The following is a 17,421-nucleotide window of genomic DNA, read 5'->3' on the forward strand; positions in this document are numbered from 1 at the left end:
TCTACCTGACGTTAGAATGATTGTTTAAGATCATCTTCTTGATACTCAGACAGTTTTAGAATTTTGACACTTTCAATTAGTTCTGTATTATTAAAGTGAGTAAACATCATCTCAAATGATTACAAGACAATTATCCCGGACATTTGATTGTTGACTGTTTATGTAAATACATGCAACCATCTTCTAGGTTCTACTCACCATGATCAATGTTTTCTCTGCCACATGCAATGAAGGCTAAAAACAGAATCTCTCTGTACAGACTCCGGAACTGGTGTTTTTTCTGCCGATGTCGTCGTCTGTTGTTCATAATAAGCTTGATTGGTGACAGAACATCATTGCACTGAATACTGGAGATGATCTGGTGCATTTGTCTGTAACACAATACCAGGAGATGTGTCAACACTAGCCTGACCTTGGATGACAATATGGGTCAACTCTCATCATTATAATGGTTTATGGCTTTGATTTCTCATAACTAGTAAGCACGACATTCTTACATCCACTTCTGACAACACAGAAAATTACTTCAGATCAATCTGGACATGAGTTAACGTAACAAGCTAAGTCTGACAACTTAATCATCAGTGGAGCACTACTCAGAGACAGGGGCCAGAAGACAATACTCACGCTCGACTGAATGGTTGGGATTCTGTGACGAGAGCATCCACCACGGTAGACCGATGACCTGTACAACAGAGGGAGGACTGTCTTAAACCAGGGGGTCTCAAAATGGTAGTGAGAGAGTAGAGCTTTATGCAGCTTTCAGCAATATTCCATCAATATCCTGGCAGACACCTACCATAAATAGTGTCACATGATGAGTCCATGTGGGATGCAATATCTTTTGTTTGTTTGTTGTTTAACGCCACACTAAGCAATATTCCAGCTATATGACGTCAGTCTGTAAATAATGGAGTATGGACCAGACATTCCAGTGATTGACATCATGAGCAATTGGAATACGATGACGTGTATCAACCAAGTAAGCGAGCCTGACCACCAGATCCTGTTGGTCGCCTCTTACGACAAGCATAGTCGCCTTTTACAGTAAGCATGGGTTGCTGAAAAACTATTCAAGCTCTTCATGGGTCGGATGCAATATCTGTGGCTAAATTTGTTATGAAATTCAACACTGGCAACAACAACAACAACAACAACAACATCTGCTACTGTATGCTGTAACTGAAGAAAGGGTAAAGAAGTTCTCACTACTCCACATACAGTGGGACAAACTAATCTGAATGGGGTCACTCATGAATGTCTGATCACTCCGGCGTACCTGCGTTCCAGGCTGTGTACATGGGCAGCCCCATCTCGTCGTGTATGCGGGTGTTGTCCCACATCGGGCGGATCAGCACGTGCCGTCTGTCATACAGGGAGTCATGCTTCATCCCCTGTAGAGACGTACACATGATGTTAGCAGCTGTATACATACAAGGGCAAGAACATGTATTAGCCTATAACATTTACCAGTGTTTCTGCATCTTTGACATACCTCATTTGACAAAACCTAGCAGTAAGATTTTCGGAAAGGCTGATTTGTTCTTTGTCCCCAAGTCCCAGACTAAAATACTTTTGATCATACAGGCAAGGAAACTTGGCGAGTCATGGCCTATGACACACCTTATCCATACCGGTACACATGCCAAACTTTATCCATGTGAATGGCTTAAAAAGACAATCCAAGTTAGCACTTTGAGGTACCATAATGAGAGAAAACCCCACTCAGCTGGTGAACTTGAGTACACTCATAAAACAAGCATAGGATATTATATTGATACATATTCAGCCAGGACCATGAAGTATGCATCATCCTAGACAATGTATTGAGGAAAATGACCTATTGATGGGAAAAGACTAATATTGTGGGCAACTCTTGGCACAGGAACAAACTCCTATCACTCTGGCAAGAAGCTGCCTACCCCAGATGGTTTGGTGATGGTTTTGGCAGTCAGGAGCAGTCCCGGCAGATGACTAGGGACCTCCAGACGTCGGAAGTACCATATCTGAAGCACAGAATATCTTATTGATAAAAACAGCTGAACATCTTCTCACAATTTCCTTCTACAAAATTGTTCAATGCGCAGTTAGTTCATGATTCCGACTTTCCTGAGCAGAGCTAATCTCCAATGAGCATTACAAATTGTTACAAGCAGTTCCACATAATTATCATAATGCTGCGTCTGTTGACTAAACATTCACATTCTAACTACAGTCATTCGCTGTTTGGACCAGGGCTTGACAAACTGCCAGGGACATTTACATACCAAGTTCCAGAATATGATGGGATGCTCATCTACGAATGTGTCGGCCATCAGACCCTGGTCTCCCTCGTGCTCCAGCACATACTCCAGCTCCTTCCGCAGCACCAGGGGACTCAGGTACGGCACCACGATTGGCGGGATGGAACACGCAGACCTGCAATCCACAATCTCAATCAGCAAGCGCTCGGAATAATTGGATGACAGGAAATGTTCCGTGAGTGAACAAGCTGCTTTGGGAAGTATTCAGTTATTTCAGCTGGATGCGAGTGGCAAACCCAAAGTGATGCAGGTCAAAGACATTGACTACTTTGGTGAAATTTATTAATATGGACTTGTGGCAACAGAGCTGGGACTTCTAAACATCCACAACATGCCGATCCTGCAGTTTAAGGGATGGAAGTTTGTACACAAAATTAGGAGGAAAATCCAAAGTGATGCAGGTCTAGTTAGGCATTTATCAATGTGGTGAAATCCACTTGCATGGGAATGGATAAACAGAGAAACATTATCAGGGGCAATCTGGGATTCAAACCTATCATCATCATCTCTGGCATGCCTAAGGGGTGCAACACTGAATCGTGGGGCCTTTGATAACTAGGCCAACCATACCCAGTGTGTCCCTGAATACCTGCACCCAATATAATACCTGTTTCATAGTTCTGCTAAATGATAAGACTGCATTATGCCCGTACCTTGCCATGAAGTCCTTCTTCATTTCAGGAACTGCAGAGGGTAAAGTCGGCAGTTCCTCCTCTTCACCTATGGAGATGCTCAGTGGGGACCTCATCTGCCGAGTGAACCCATCTACTGACTCCAGCGAGGAACCAAACGAGGTGTTATCAGTTGCGTGTGTCAGACATTCACTGGTTGTGCGCCGTCTGGCTTCAATAGCAGCATCAAAGAACGCTGGATCTTTAACAGACGGACTCATGGACTTGAGCTGACGTTTAGGAGCAGCATCCTCTACTGGACTGTCTGCTCTGTTATCAGGACTAGTTAAAGGACTAGGGGTGAGTTGACCATCCAGCTCCATGCCTTCACCGATCATAGGAGGGATGTCACAACTGGATAAGGAAGAGTTTGAGCTTAGCTGCCTCTCGACAGAGTCTGGAGGCTTGAGATGACCGTCGGAACTACATGTGAGATCTCCCATTGGATTAGACGTATCTTTCACAACAGGACATTTCCCTGTACCTCGCCAGTCCTGGAAATAGATGCATAACATTGTGTTAATGGTTCTATCCGTAACGTCTCTTTTCCTAACATCAATGATAATTAAACATGATGATCATGATTTTGAATTTAACTTGGTAACGTTTCGTGAATTCATAAAATTGATTCGGTGTCTACAGCATTTATCAACAAATTGAAGTTTCACCACATACTTTCCATGAACCTAAGGAAATGGATGAAAACTATTGTGAAAACTGTTGTGGGCGTACATGTACTTGAAAAAGAGATTACTAAAAGCGTTGTGGAGTATCAGTGCCCCTGTAGCTTAGTGGTTCACTCACTAGGTGACAGATGCGAAGGTTGCAAATACAGTTGTTGTTTTAATTTACACAATTCTGCACGCATCCTTATGATGATTTTGATGAAATGCAGAGGGTCTTTCTATGGAATATCCCCCCAGAACAGAAGGATGGCTGGAAAAAGTCCCTGATGAGGTTATTTTATTACATGAATGCCCCGGAAAAACAAAACACTGTACTCTGCCGAAGAAATGTCACTTATTAACTATGTTTGTGTTTCCCAAAAAAGCGTAATTACCTTAACATATATCTGAAGATGTGGAACAAATTTGGCTGGACAGAAATGGCAACTGAAATGGACAAAATATTTTCATCAAAAACACACAAAATACAAATTAACATCTTTGTTAATATACACAGTCAATTACTACTGCTACAACAAAAGTTGAACATGATAAATCATCATCAATAATGATGTCACTTGCAGCTAAATGTAATCTTTGAATATCTAGATTAAAATGAGTGAGCAAATGTTGTTGATGCAAACACAGACTCGTAGGGTAGAATAGATCTTCAGCAACCCATGCTTGTTGTAAGAGGCGACTAAAAAAAAAAAAGCGAGACTTGGTTGATACATGTCATCGTATCCCAGTTGCATGGATCGATGCTCATGATGTCAATCACTGTCAGGTCCAGATTTGATTATTTACAGACCGCGGTCATACAGCTGGAATATTGCAGAGTGTCGCATTAAACAACAAACAAACAAGTCAGTCAAGAAATGTGTTTCTACCTGGTGTTGAGATTGGAATCATCTGCAAACCAGCCTGCCATTATTTCCTCATCATACACAAGACAATGACAACGGGTGCAGCGGGAACAGCTGCTGATCTCCACCTCCATGGCGATGTTGGTAGGAGGCGCAAGGATCTTCTCCAGCGGGGATGTAGACTTGAGGCTGTCACTGCTGATGTCCTGCATCATCGGCGTGTACTTGTCCATGTAGGATGGAGAAGGGGCACTACCTGAAATTGAAGTCATGACGTTACCATGGTTACTCTTCCCATCCACATGAACTGGCACGAGGGGAAGGGGTGTGGTGAGAGCTGCTTGGAAACAGTATTTCAGACAAATTTCTGTCAAGTGAAGCAGGCGTTTACCACTTTGGTGGAACATACACAAGCGTGAATATGGTGCCAACAGACCAGGGACTTGTATCGAATGTGAATCTGAGATTTGAAGCAAGGAACAGCAGATTCTTGGTCGTAGATAATTCTAAAGAACAAAACTAGTGCCAAATTTGACCACAGCGCTACCTGTACCCAAAACAGTTCAAGCAAAGGGGAAAATATTGATTTCATTTGTACTGACACTCAGACAGTGCTACAAAAGAAATCATAAGAATAATGTAGATAATGCTATTCATGCAACATGTATACAGCTAAAATAGAAGCATTAAAGCTAAAGCATATAGCTGTTTCTGCAATTAGTCAACTATGGGTAGAAGGTGTACATGCAAATGTACCACAATAGAGTGTAATGACAAAAACCAAAATATATTATAATAAATAAATAAAACAACTTTCAATGCTGGAAGAATGTATTAAAATTTCAGTGTGATGACGCTCACCAAATGACAGCTGGGTCTTCTGGTTCATGCTATCAGAGCTGCTGTCTCGACTGAGTAAATCCTGACTGCCTCCGAACCTTCGCTCATGAACGGTACTTCCGCTCTCATCATCTCCTGTGCCACTGTCCCTTTCCTCTAGAGACTTGGCAAGAGATGTGTTGGACCCAGTTTTGCTGGGTGTTGTGATAGACTGCTTCAACTCATTAAATTTACTGAAAGCTGCCTTGGCTGCAAACCTCAGAGCACCACCAATGACTTCATTTGTTTTTCTCAAACTCTGTGTCCTCCTTAACACAAAATCTGTCGGCCTGGATCGCTTTTCTGGAGTTTCATTTAATGATAATGAAGAATTAATTGGAGGGTCTTCCTGAACACTTTGACTTTTCCCCGGCATGGTTCTAACTTTTCTCTCGGCTTCCCCAAGGCAATCTGGGGAACTACTAGTCCTTCCTACATCACTCAGTTTCTTAACAGGTCCTGATGCCGCGCTCACATTATTGAATGGCATATCACTGTCCAGACCATTACTTTTCCCAATATTGCACTCAGAACACAAATCTTCACTTTCCGATGTCCGTTTGTTTTCATCTATAGTTGCAAATGGTGTACTACAGAGGAATGACCTACTCTCAGGAGATGTTACAGAGTTGTCTCCCTTCTTGTTTATCAGGGAAACCTCTGGAGCACCATTTGGATCTTTGAAGTGTCCAAGGGGGTCATTTTCGGTGACTGGTGTCCCCGTTCCTTGAGATGGACTCGGACTCGGGGCTGTGGGAGTGGCCTCTTCACCACATCCATTCACCATTTCTACATTAATAGTCAATGGAACAGAATAATTGCACTCAGGGTCAGATTTGGCTTGACTGCCTTTACTTGTTTGACTGTCTTCCCCATCACTGCCAGTCTGAACATTTTCATCCAGTTCTACCCCACTGTCCTTCACATCCTCTTCCTTGACACCCATGAAGACCGGCGTGTCCCCCTTAAGCACTTCACTAGCCTTATCCTTCAACACAAGCTCCGAGAAGCGCATGGACACTTCCCCATCACCAGTCAAGGGGCGTGGGCGCCAGCTGGCAAACAAACTGTTGGAACGACCTTTCCCTTGGTACTCTCCTGCACTTTTGTGACGTTTGCGTTGCTTGTCTGCAATACTTTCGAGATCTTCTCTATTTAATGCTCGCTGTTCCAAAGAACTTTGGCTCACCATCAGCAGCCCAGCAGAATTACCAACTGCAATAGCAGAGGACAAATCTATAACATTCATTTCAGTTATATCAAAGAACTGACTTAATAGTTTTTGAGTTTATGGAGGTGTAAACATAAAAACCGAAGAGCATACAGTGTAAATCAACATCATGCTCAGCCAAACAATCAAGGAATCACTTGCAATATATTTCTTACAAAATAACAAACATGACAACTACACGAAACAATTCCTTGTCATATTTTCTTAAAGTAAAGAGTGAGTGAGAATGTTGAGCTTGTTGATTTTAGCAATATTCCAACCTGATCAGAAGAGAACACCAAAGACTTCACACATTGTATAAGGAAAATAGAACTGGGGTTTCTATGTACCAAACCAACTATTTATCCATGCAGCTACCTACTCTTACTCATTACACACTGAGAGTGTATGGCTTTATGCTGCTTTTAGCAATATTCCAGCAATATCATAGCGGGGGATTCCAGAAATGGGCTTCACACATTGTACCCATGTGTGGAATTGAACCCCGGCCTTCGGCGTTACGAGCGAATGCTTTAACCTCTAGGCTAGCCCACCGCCCCTCCTACTCATTTCAAGTATATTCCGCTGACTCCTTCCACACCTCATGACCTACTGTACTTACGTATGTTATCCTTGAGGGTTTCAAAGCTGCCGAAGCTGCCCCGGCTGCCCAGAGACTTCCGAACAATACTGCCCAGTCTGCGACGAGGCTGATGATCACCAGTAAAGCTGTTTGACGCATCACCTGGAAATAAATCACAGACACATACTATACAGGTAAAGACACCATCACAAAAATAACAAAGAATGTAGAGGTATTTGATATTTTGGAGCAACAACATGTCCTAACAGACAGCAGACAACGCTATCCTGACCTAACACATACAGATCCAGTTGATCTCAAGTAAACTTAGCCTTGTTGTTAAAAGATAGCAAGACTTGACAACACATGTTGCATTCCCTAAGCAAACCCATCACCACACAACGCAAGGCTAGTAACATGACACCCTGACATTTCACAAGACCAACCACACTGGCACACACAAGAAATGGATTAAATATTCATTTCCACATTTTACATTTTTACCCATTTAGCAGTGTTTATTATATATTACCAGCAATGCAAATGATTGAGTGTATTATCTGCCATTCTTGCAATGCTTCTGACAAAGCATGTCAATGTTTAAACTGTCAAAAGCAGTTGACCTTTTGACTACATCACAGTAATTGAGTAATTGAGTGAGTGAGTGAGTGACATATAAAATAATGACCTCTTACCAGCAATCATAACTGTCAGAGTGAGTTGGGTTTAATGCTGCTTTGAACAGTATTTCAGTTATATTACCAAGCAAGCCAGTTTTCTACAATGTGAGGTATGATGACTCTCAGTAAATTGGACATTACCAATGGCCCTGCTCTTCAAAATGTGACCATTCGATACCCATCTGTAACCTCTCATGACAAGCATGGTACCTGTTAGTGCTCGGATCGGCAACTCGGTTATCGGGTCACGTGGACTACCCAGGCATGTGATATGTTGTTTAATGCCTCCTCCCCATCTCCATGGTTACAGTAAGTCACTAATGTTCAGATTTCTTTCTGACCATGCACACATTTCTTCTGACTTTTGTATATTTGAAAATAAGAATACAGCTTCAGTCCACTTCAGTGTATGAATGACCAGATCGTTTTATGCATGTATCAAAATTTGTTTTGTAAAACAATTTCAAATTGAACATTTTGTAGCCAACCTACAGCAGGTAACTGGGTAGTGTCGGGTCATACAGGGTCATGGACCCAGGTAGTAAATTTGGACACGGCCCAGCGGTAGTACCTGTGTCCATGGGGAATAGGTAAGAATAGCTTTTGAAAGTACTGATGGTAATATGGCAATGGCTGCGTAGGGGAATACACGTATGGTAATAACAGGGTGTGTCAGGGTTCATGAGTTGCAGCAGCGTTTCAGTCAACCGCCATGGTGCTGCAGCCAGAGGCAGGACGGGAAGCAGACCATGAGACACCTTACCTCGCCCATGTGTCATAGACTGCGTCCTCACGACCTTCTTCCTGAAGCTGAGTCTCAGTGGGTTCCTGCCTTCACTCTTCCTCCTCTCCGGTTCCAACTTTGTTTTAGTGGATGTGTCAGTCTCATCCACACTACTTAGGATCCGCGACAACCTCTTCACATCCTCCTGTGTCATGGAGTTATAGCCCCTGTCTGACACACCACCTGTAGGGGGCAGCACAGGCAAACACAAGTGGTCAGGGGTCGACAGGCTAGGTATGGTGGCAGCTTGCAGTATTGTTCAAAGGCATAGATAGAATTGATAGCTAAGCTACTTACAAGAAATAACTGTATGAATAAGTTTTATTACAGTTACAAGCATTTTTATCATAAGATGTAATAACATTTAAACTTGAATAACTTAAGACTGGGAATAAGAGCATGACAAAGAGATATACAGGTCAAAGTGTTTTTTTACCATGAGTCATTTTGATCAAATAACATACAGGAAAGCAAGCAGAGTAGTGAGGAAAAAATAGCATGGGTACATCAAAGCTAGTGTTAACAGCCATCTTTGCCTTGTTTGTAAGCAATCAAATAATAAACAGCAAACAAACAGCCATGATTTAATATAATCCAACCACTCTCCATTCACAAGACAGAGGACAAATCTAGATTCACAAACTAGGCCACATGCAGATAAACCCAATGCAAACTCAACAAACAGGTTAATTTCCAAGCCACTAACCTGTACTGAGTCGCTCCTCGATGTTGGCCTTGACTACTGCAGCAGTATCTCCATTGCCATTGGCGCCATCGCTGACAACAATCTCAGACTTGGTGGAGGGGTCTTGAAGAACCTCCTCCTGAAAGTAGCTGTCGACGCTGGTTCTGCTAATCTGATCGAACTCACTGCCCGAGTTGGAGCAGATTGACAAACTACGGCGACGGATGGCTCGCCGGAATTGGGCAACGCCAATAATAACGTTGCGGATCTTTGTCCATAGAAGTCGTCCCTTATTGATGTGTGTCGGCCACTTGGCTTCAAGAATCAACTGAAATTGAACATCCGCAAAATAATACTACATGTGCATTTTTTTTATGGATTTTTATGGATTATTTGTACCAGGGCCAGTATTCAGCATTACATGAGGGACAGGTATTTTATTAATGTAAAAATAATCTGTCAGACGTGCCTCAGATATTTGATATTAAAATAAAACAAAGTTTTCAGTTTGATGATGTTTTTCTATCAGACGTAGAATACACCAACATAATCATGCACATTTCATTACAATGAACATGAATCAACAAATCAAATTCAAAACTCTACCAATCTGTCAGAAACAAATATTAATGTCAGACAAGCCATATGACAACATTTCGAAACACTGGCATAGAGAACAATGACGTGGGGACACTGGTAGAGGGTTGTTGTTTGTTGTTTAACGTCGCACTCAGCAATATTCCAGATATATGACTTGGTCTGAAAATAATCGAATCTGGACCAGACAATCCAGTGATTGACATCATGAGCATCGATCTAAGCAATTGGGATACGATGCCATGCATCAGCCAAGTCAGCGAGCCAGACAATCCGATTCAGTTAGTCACCTCTTACGACAAGCATTGGTTGCTGAACCACTAGGCTACCCGACCGCCCTCACGGGACCACAGATGTAGGGAACACTGGTGATGGAGGTACAAACCTTGTTGTAGTAGCCGTATGTGATGGCATTGGGCTGGACACCATGCTTCTTCATTGCCAGGAACACCTTGATGGCCAGGAAGGGTTCATTGTACTGTCCACACAGCTGCATGAGGATTCGGTAGCACACCTGAAATGCAGACACAACAGCATACAGCACAACTCAGTCATATTTTTGTTTGTTTGTTTGTTGTCTAGCTGTGAAAAAGTTAAAACATTGCGAGTATGACCAATCCAACTGACGGCAGTGCATTGCTTACTCCCTGTTTGGGATTTCAATCAATCTTGAGGACAGGCTCTCTGATTGGTTGATGAGAGTACCATATAGCCAGTTGTGCCACACATTGTAAGAGTGAGTGAGTGAGTATGGTTTTACGCCGCTTTTAGCAATATTCCAGCAATATCACGGCAGGGGACACCAGAAATGGGCTTTACACATTGTACCCATGTCGGGAATCGAACCCGGGTCTTCGGCGTGACGATCCAACGCTTTAACCGCTAGGCTACCCGACCGCCCCACACATTGTAAGAAGTCACACTGGCTACTCAAAACAGATTGTTGGTTTATAAACTAGAAATGGATGAATGTATTATTCATGGTGGGAAAAGCCATAGAGATACAAACTCATTCATCCATGGTTTTACATGACACCTTATTCCTGCTTGTTTGAAGCAATAATTTTTTTAAATGCACCCCACACTCAAATTATTTTTTGAAATTCTTGTGTGGGCCATACCAATGTTATGTCACATAATTTACTATTACAATATAAAAGGAAAAAAATATATGTTGGCAAAGAATTAATAATAATTTTTTCAACAATTTCTTGCGTATAGTGCACACATTTAAGTATAATGTGGTGTGTACAGGTTTTGGGATCACCCCTGGACTCGCCTAGATGACCTACCTCATCAGGAGAGATAAGCTTTGACTGCCCCATCTTCCTGAGTACCGCAAAGGCTATCCTGAAAGACTCCTCCTTGCTCTGGTTGATGGTGACGAACGCTGGCAGGTTGATGAACCACAGACTGTAACAGTTGGCTGCCAAACATCTGCAACACAAAACAGCAACACTATACCACGTGTGTAACACAAACGGCAACGCTGTATCATATGTGTAACACAAACAGCAACACTGTATCATATGTGTAACACAAACAGCAACACTGTATCATGTGTGTAACACAAACTAACACTGTATCATATGTGTAACACAAACAGTAACACTGTACCATGTGTGTAACACAAACAGCAACACTGTATCATGTGTGTAACACAAACAGCAACACTGTATCATATGTGTAACACAAACAGCAACACTGTACCACAACACTGTATCATGTGTGTAACACAAACAGTAACACTGTATCATGTGTCTGGGAAGGGCAGGTACAAGAAAAGGTAGCTTGAAAAGGATATTGGATTCTCAGGCTATATTTGAAGACTTGGTTTGGGTGGCAGCCTGTAAAAGCATGTTACCCTTGTGTCAGGTGAGAATGCTTTCCAAATGTTTCTGGGCTCGATTGTTGCGCCACCAGTGGTTATTACGAGTTATGTCCCTCCTAAACCTTTCCTATAGACCAATCAGATTCCACCTCTTGTATCACTTGCATTCGATTCAAACAAAATGGTGGCGCCCAGTCGAGACGATCTGATCTATAATCAAGATCTATATTGTGATAAAACGGGTCTTACATCGAAAAGTGTATCAAATCATGTGAGAACCTTGATTAAAATCATCAAAAGATTTGGAAAATATCTGTTGACAACGAGTTGGAGGTGCACATGCTTTGCAAATCCTTCAATCAATCGAAATCTGCACGACAGTTTACAAACCGGATTTCGATTTTGGTGCGTGACTATGGACTATACAAAGACTTGTTCGTCCAGCCAAAATGTAACTCCATAATACCAGCCTAGTTCGGCAAGGGTGGAAACTGGACTATTATAGTCAGTTCAGTCACTTTCTTCGGGAAGATGCAAAACTACATGTTCGTGAGTCATGAAGTCAAACTAAGAAAAGACAGTGATGTGTCAGTTTGTGTGTGAGTATGGTTTTACACCGCTTTTAGCAATATTCCAGCAATATCACGGTGGGGGACACCAGAAATGGGCTTCACACATTGTACCCATGTGGAGAATCAAACCTGGGCCTTCCGCTTGTTGAGCAAATGCTTTGGCCACTGGGCTACCCCACTGCCCCAGTGATGTGTCAATGTGTTGTAGTAGTTGTGAAGAAAAGTTCTGTATTGTGCTGGTTGTGACTGGACTTACTTTGCCCATCTGTGAGGATTAGTGATGTGCTGCTGTGCGATCTGGAAGTAGAAATTAGCATCATCAGTCATAAGCAGTGACAACAGTAAAACCTATATGCTTCATAAGAACAACGACTGCCACTGTACACAGAGTAAAGATACATCTTCCCACCCATAAACATACAGAGTTATCCCCCTTGACCAAACTGCTTGGACTGAACTTGCTTGTTTCTTGAGACAGACTTTATGATCTAAAAAAGCATAGTTTTCTTATACCACAAACATGAACAACATGACTTACAAGAAGCTAAATCTGGACCTGACAGTTCAATTTATTAATAGCAAACAAAACAATCCACTCAGCCATGGTACAAAACAAACATTACTAAAGTACTCATGGAAATGAAAAAAAACCCTGTTTTTCTCAATTTAAAAATCGACACAAAGTGTTACGTAGCTGTAAATACGAAATAACAAAACAACTCGAAAAGTACTAGTCTGGATTTGCTAGTTTGATCTCAGTGAACAATACAAAATGTACTTTACAGGAGGTAATTTGTCGGCACTTTCAACATTCAAAAATAAAACTAAGTCCACATTGACATAGCAGAAACAGACTATAGGCATTATGCACCTGTTCCCACCTGTCGTCAAGGTGTCATAGGTTACCTTGATCTACTTACACCTGGCTATGCCCTGTTTCACAATAGTCCGTTTTATTCACATTTTTACACACTTTTTCGTGTAAAAAGGCATAAAAACATTTGATACGCTGTATTTGCGCCACGGCCCAATTAGTACTAATTTAGTTGTTTGAATATTTACATATTTTGTATATTAACTGCATTTATATAAGATCTGAGGTCGAAAAAACAGTTGTTTTTTTCATTTCCGTGAGTACTATATCAGCCAGGTCATGTTCTCCCACCACCAGAGTACTTAGGATGCGATTCCTTCAGACCATACTTCTTTTGAAGGGGTCAAATACTTGGAATCAAAAATGCTGGACAAAATTTCCTGACAGGATTACAATCTCAATTTTATTTCTCTGCAATTCATGCATGTGCATCAAAGGAATTCCTGAGATGCTTACCTTTTGTGCTGATCGAATCTCCTGCTTGGTTCTGCGTGCCAAGGGGCTGTTGGGGCAGAGGGATTGTTTGCCTGGCAGTGACAGCGTGGAGGGCTTCTTGGTGAGAAACAGCTCAGGCTTCAATGCTGGGAAGCCATTGTAACTGCAAGAAACAATCGTCAAATCATCATTATCTGGTTGGAAACATAGTATGATAATCAGTGGTAGAAAGTAACAAGTCCACTAGTCCATATAATGATAACATATAGCAAAACCCTAAAAACAAATGGCAAATTTCTATGAGTCCTTGTGATACCTTAACTATTGGGCAGTTTGGCAACGACTACAGGACTAGTGCCAATTTCTAATGCTGCTAATGCTGATCAAGACAAGAATTTCTTGAGTGAGTGAGTGAGTTGGGTTTAACGCCGCTTTTAACAGTATTCCAGTTATATCACGGCGTGTCAGCTTAATGTGGGAGGAAAGCCCGAAGTGATGCAGGTACGTTTACCACTTCGGTGAAACCCACGAGCATGGGTATGGTGCTGACAAACCTAGAAACATAATCAGGGCGAACCGGGATTCGAACCCACAATCATAGGTTTCTGGCATGCCCAAGGGAAGCAACTCTGCACAGCGAATCGCGGCGCCTTAGACGACTGGGCCACCCGTGCCCCCTAGAATTTCTTGAGAATGAGTAAAGTATATAGATAAAGTCTTAGAAAGATATGCTAAAAGCAGTGAATGTTAAAATTATTCATTTGCCATTTCCTACAAATGGTACACCGCAAATGTAGAAATCATTTTAATTCGTAATTTTGTTAACTCTTTTAGAGAGAATGGCAGGATGAATGGAAAATGATTTGTTTTTAAAAAAAAACTCTTTCGGGCTACATGTCAGTTCTAATATAATTAAATTTTTACAAGGATTAAAGATTGTATGAATATTTCTTTGAAAAGTTCAGCTGCCACCGTATCCTGGAAATAACACATTGAGTAAAAAGATTTATGTTGGACAAGACTGAGGGGATGACTGACACAGACAAATGGAAAACCTACAAAAAGGAACAAGTACATGTTGGGCATGGGTTAAGGTTCCCTGTCCTCACACAATGAACAGCTAATAGACTTTATAACAGTTAGAACACCATTATAACTATTGATGAAATCAAAACCAAAACTCATGAATCTCTCTTAAATCGTATGTTTTCATTTTTTACATTGTCCATACCAAAGATTATATAGAACTCAGTACAACCTGCAACCTGATCTATCACCACTTAACAGTTTTATTGACTTGATCGAACGAAGCTCATGAGAACACTTTGCAGTACAAACTGCACACCTTCAGCCAGCCCAATCCCGAACACTTCTAAATGTATACACCACTACAAAACCACTCCCGATCTTAATGGGAGCACACAATCAAAACACATCAAGTCATGTTCTCCCAGGAGATAAATGGTGCTCTGTTGATAAACAAAGTATGCCCAACATAAATGCTGTGTCTTGTGGATGATAAACAATGCACTAGCATCATGCTGCATGTGTTAGAGAGGTGTAGAGATCACCTGCACCCCCTAAGCCCAACAGAAGCTCCTCACAGTGCTGCATGTGGTAGAGAGGTGTAGAGAGCACCTGCGCCCTGCTGGCCCCCAGCCCAATACGGAAACTCCTCACAGTGCTGCATGTAGTAGAGAGGTGTAAGGAGCACCTGCACCCCACAAGCTCCTCACAGTGCTGCATGTGGTAGAGAGGTGTAGAGAGCACCTGTGCCCTGCTGGCCCCCCAGCCCAATACGGAAGCTCCTCACAGTGCTGCATGTAGTAGAGAGGTGAAAGGAGCACCTGCACCCCACAAGCCCAACACACAAGCTCCTCACAATGCTGCATGTGGTAGAGAGGTGTAGAGAGCACACTGTTGGCCCCAGCTCTTTGCTCCTTCATGACGCATGACGTACACCTCCATTACCCTCCCAGTATCATCTCTGCCACCAGTATGCAAGTGACTTTTACAAAAACATTTTCTCTCTAACCCAAAATGTAGTGCCATTAATATTATTTTTGCATTTCTTGGAGAATGCCATTCCAGTGAAACTTGCGACTGAATTACTCTTTCACCATGTTCACAACTGCTGTTATGTCAGATTGGTTCAGTATTGAAGACTATCGTAAAAGAAATCAACGTCCCAATTGCATTCTCACTACACTAATTACATGATAGTTGAAATGAAACATAAATTCAAACTGGCAAACAAACAACATATTTAGCTTGGAGAAAAGTATTTGGCATCACGAAAGTCATCACTTGTGTGTAAATATAACAGTCAGTTGGTTGTGAGTTCAACTCAAAGCATGGTTGTGGCCACTTATCACAGTTGCAAGTTTTGACCGGTGGCAGCGATAGTTTTGAGAGCTGTGCGAATGGGCTATCATGGTGAGGAGCTTGCACAAAAACTCCTCACAGTGCAGCATGTCGTAGTGAGGTGTAGGGAGCACCTCTGTTGGCCCAAGCTCAACACAGATGCTCTACTTGGAGCAACAGGTCATGTTATAATGTCAGTGTAGTCACATTACCTATCACCATGCCGTTTACACTTATCACCAGCTCATAAAACATTCCTGGAATACAAGCACTATCAACTTCAAGGCTTCTTAATGTTCCAAGCTTCCATCTTACGGGTTACAGCCAGATTCACCTATCTCGGGTCATTCTGAACAAGCATAGTCTTGTCACAGGATACAGCCCAAAATACGCCCACAAACTGCAGGGTTTGTTACTTCTTCATGAATCATGTCACTTGTGTCATGTCAATAACATTTCCATTATGCATTCCAAAACAATTAAAAAAATAGTAATATTTAAGGTTTAGATAACTTATCACAATTCTTATACTTCTTTATATTGTTTATATACTGTGCTAGAACATTTGTTTGACAACACATTTAGCTAATAATATTGGCCTGTAAATGATTAAATCCGAGCCAGATAAGCCAGTTGTTTAGCCTTAACAGCATATGTCTTAATACAATGGAGGTGAGGTGAGGTGAAATGGGGTTTAACGTAGCACTTATCTAGCGACGTGCATCCACGTGTATGTATGTGTGTGGCTGCTTGTACTAGTCCAGACAGATGCCGATTTATAGTGCTAGCTCACTGAGATACCCTGCCACAGTTTAACATGATTATCCCACTCAGACACAGTATACTGACTCTGAGCCGACCAGTCCTTGTTTTAGCCCCTTAATGCCGAGCACCAGACAGGGTAACAACAAGTACCATATTTTAACGTCTTTTGGTATGACATGGTCGGTGATCGAACCCCGGACCTTCCGCTCTCCAGGCAGATGCTCTACCTTTAGACCATGGAGGCGGTCTTAATACAATGGAGCACTGACACATAACTTGCAAGTAACATTGTGTAACATGCTAGTTAGCGAATGTGATATGTACTGATGGAAATGAATATTGGAACAATGATAAACATACAGAAATAGCTTTACTGTCAGCACATTTGAAATACCATGCATACAAATTCAACACGTCAGAATCAAATGTTGAGAAGTGTTTGTGCGCATTGTTTCAAATGCGTATTTAGTAGACAAGGCTGGGAACCCATGATAGCCTATCATTCCACTGTGTCTAAAACGAAGTATTCCATTTTTCATTTCCATCAGTATATATATATATAGAAATCACTATGTAATGTCTGGTCTGAAGTATTGATCCAAAAACATTTGCTTAATAACTTATCCATACTGATTCTCGTGACTACATTTTTGTGAT

General features: G+C 41.8%; 1 protein-coding gene across 1 annotated transcript in view; it reads right to left on the bottom strand.

Moving 5' to 3' along the window:
• Positions 1 to 17,421, bottom strand: part of LOC139472118 (C-myc promoter-binding protein-like) — an 82,620-nt gene that overhangs the window by 6,091 nt on the left and 59,108 nt on the right. Inside the window, exons 21-36 of the mRNA XM_071254534.1 lie at positions 13,657 to 13,798; positions 12,583 to 12,623; positions 11,216 to 11,360; positions 10,309 to 10,437; positions 9,348 to 9,654; positions 8,621 to 8,824; positions 7,217 to 7,339; positions 5,367 to 6,599; positions 4,530 to 4,761; positions 4,035 to 4,086; positions 2,957 to 3,468; positions 2,268 to 2,418; positions 1,923 to 2,006; positions 1,280 to 1,394; positions 628 to 685; positions 199 to 371 (exon numbers count right to left, since the gene is read on the bottom strand). Of these exons, the coding sequence (XP_071110635.1) occupies positions 199 to 371; positions 628 to 685; positions 1,280 to 1,394; positions 1,923 to 2,006; positions 2,268 to 2,418; positions 2,957 to 3,468; positions 4,035 to 4,086; positions 4,530 to 4,761; positions 5,367 to 6,599; positions 7,217 to 7,339; positions 8,621 to 8,824; positions 9,348 to 9,654; positions 10,309 to 10,437; positions 11,216 to 11,360; positions 12,583 to 12,623; positions 13,657 to 13,798 (3,701 nt within the window). The remainder of the gene's footprint in view (positions 1 to 198; positions 372 to 627; positions 686 to 1,279; positions 1,395 to 1,922; positions 2,007 to 2,267; positions 2,419 to 2,956; positions 3,469 to 4,034; positions 4,087 to 4,529; positions 4,762 to 5,366; positions 6,600 to 7,216; positions 7,340 to 8,620; positions 8,825 to 9,347; positions 9,655 to 10,308; positions 10,438 to 11,215; positions 11,361 to 12,582; positions 12,624 to 13,656; positions 13,799 to 17,421) is intronic.

Source organism: Haliotis cracherodii, unplaced genomic scaffold, assembly GCF_022045235.1.
Source record: "Haliotis cracherodii isolate W230 unplaced genomic scaffold, xgHalCrac1.p SCAF_1, whole genome shotgun sequence".
NCBI classification, from domain to species: domain Eukaryota; kingdom Metazoa; phylum Mollusca; class Gastropoda; order Lepetellida; family Haliotidae; genus Haliotis; species Haliotis cracherodii.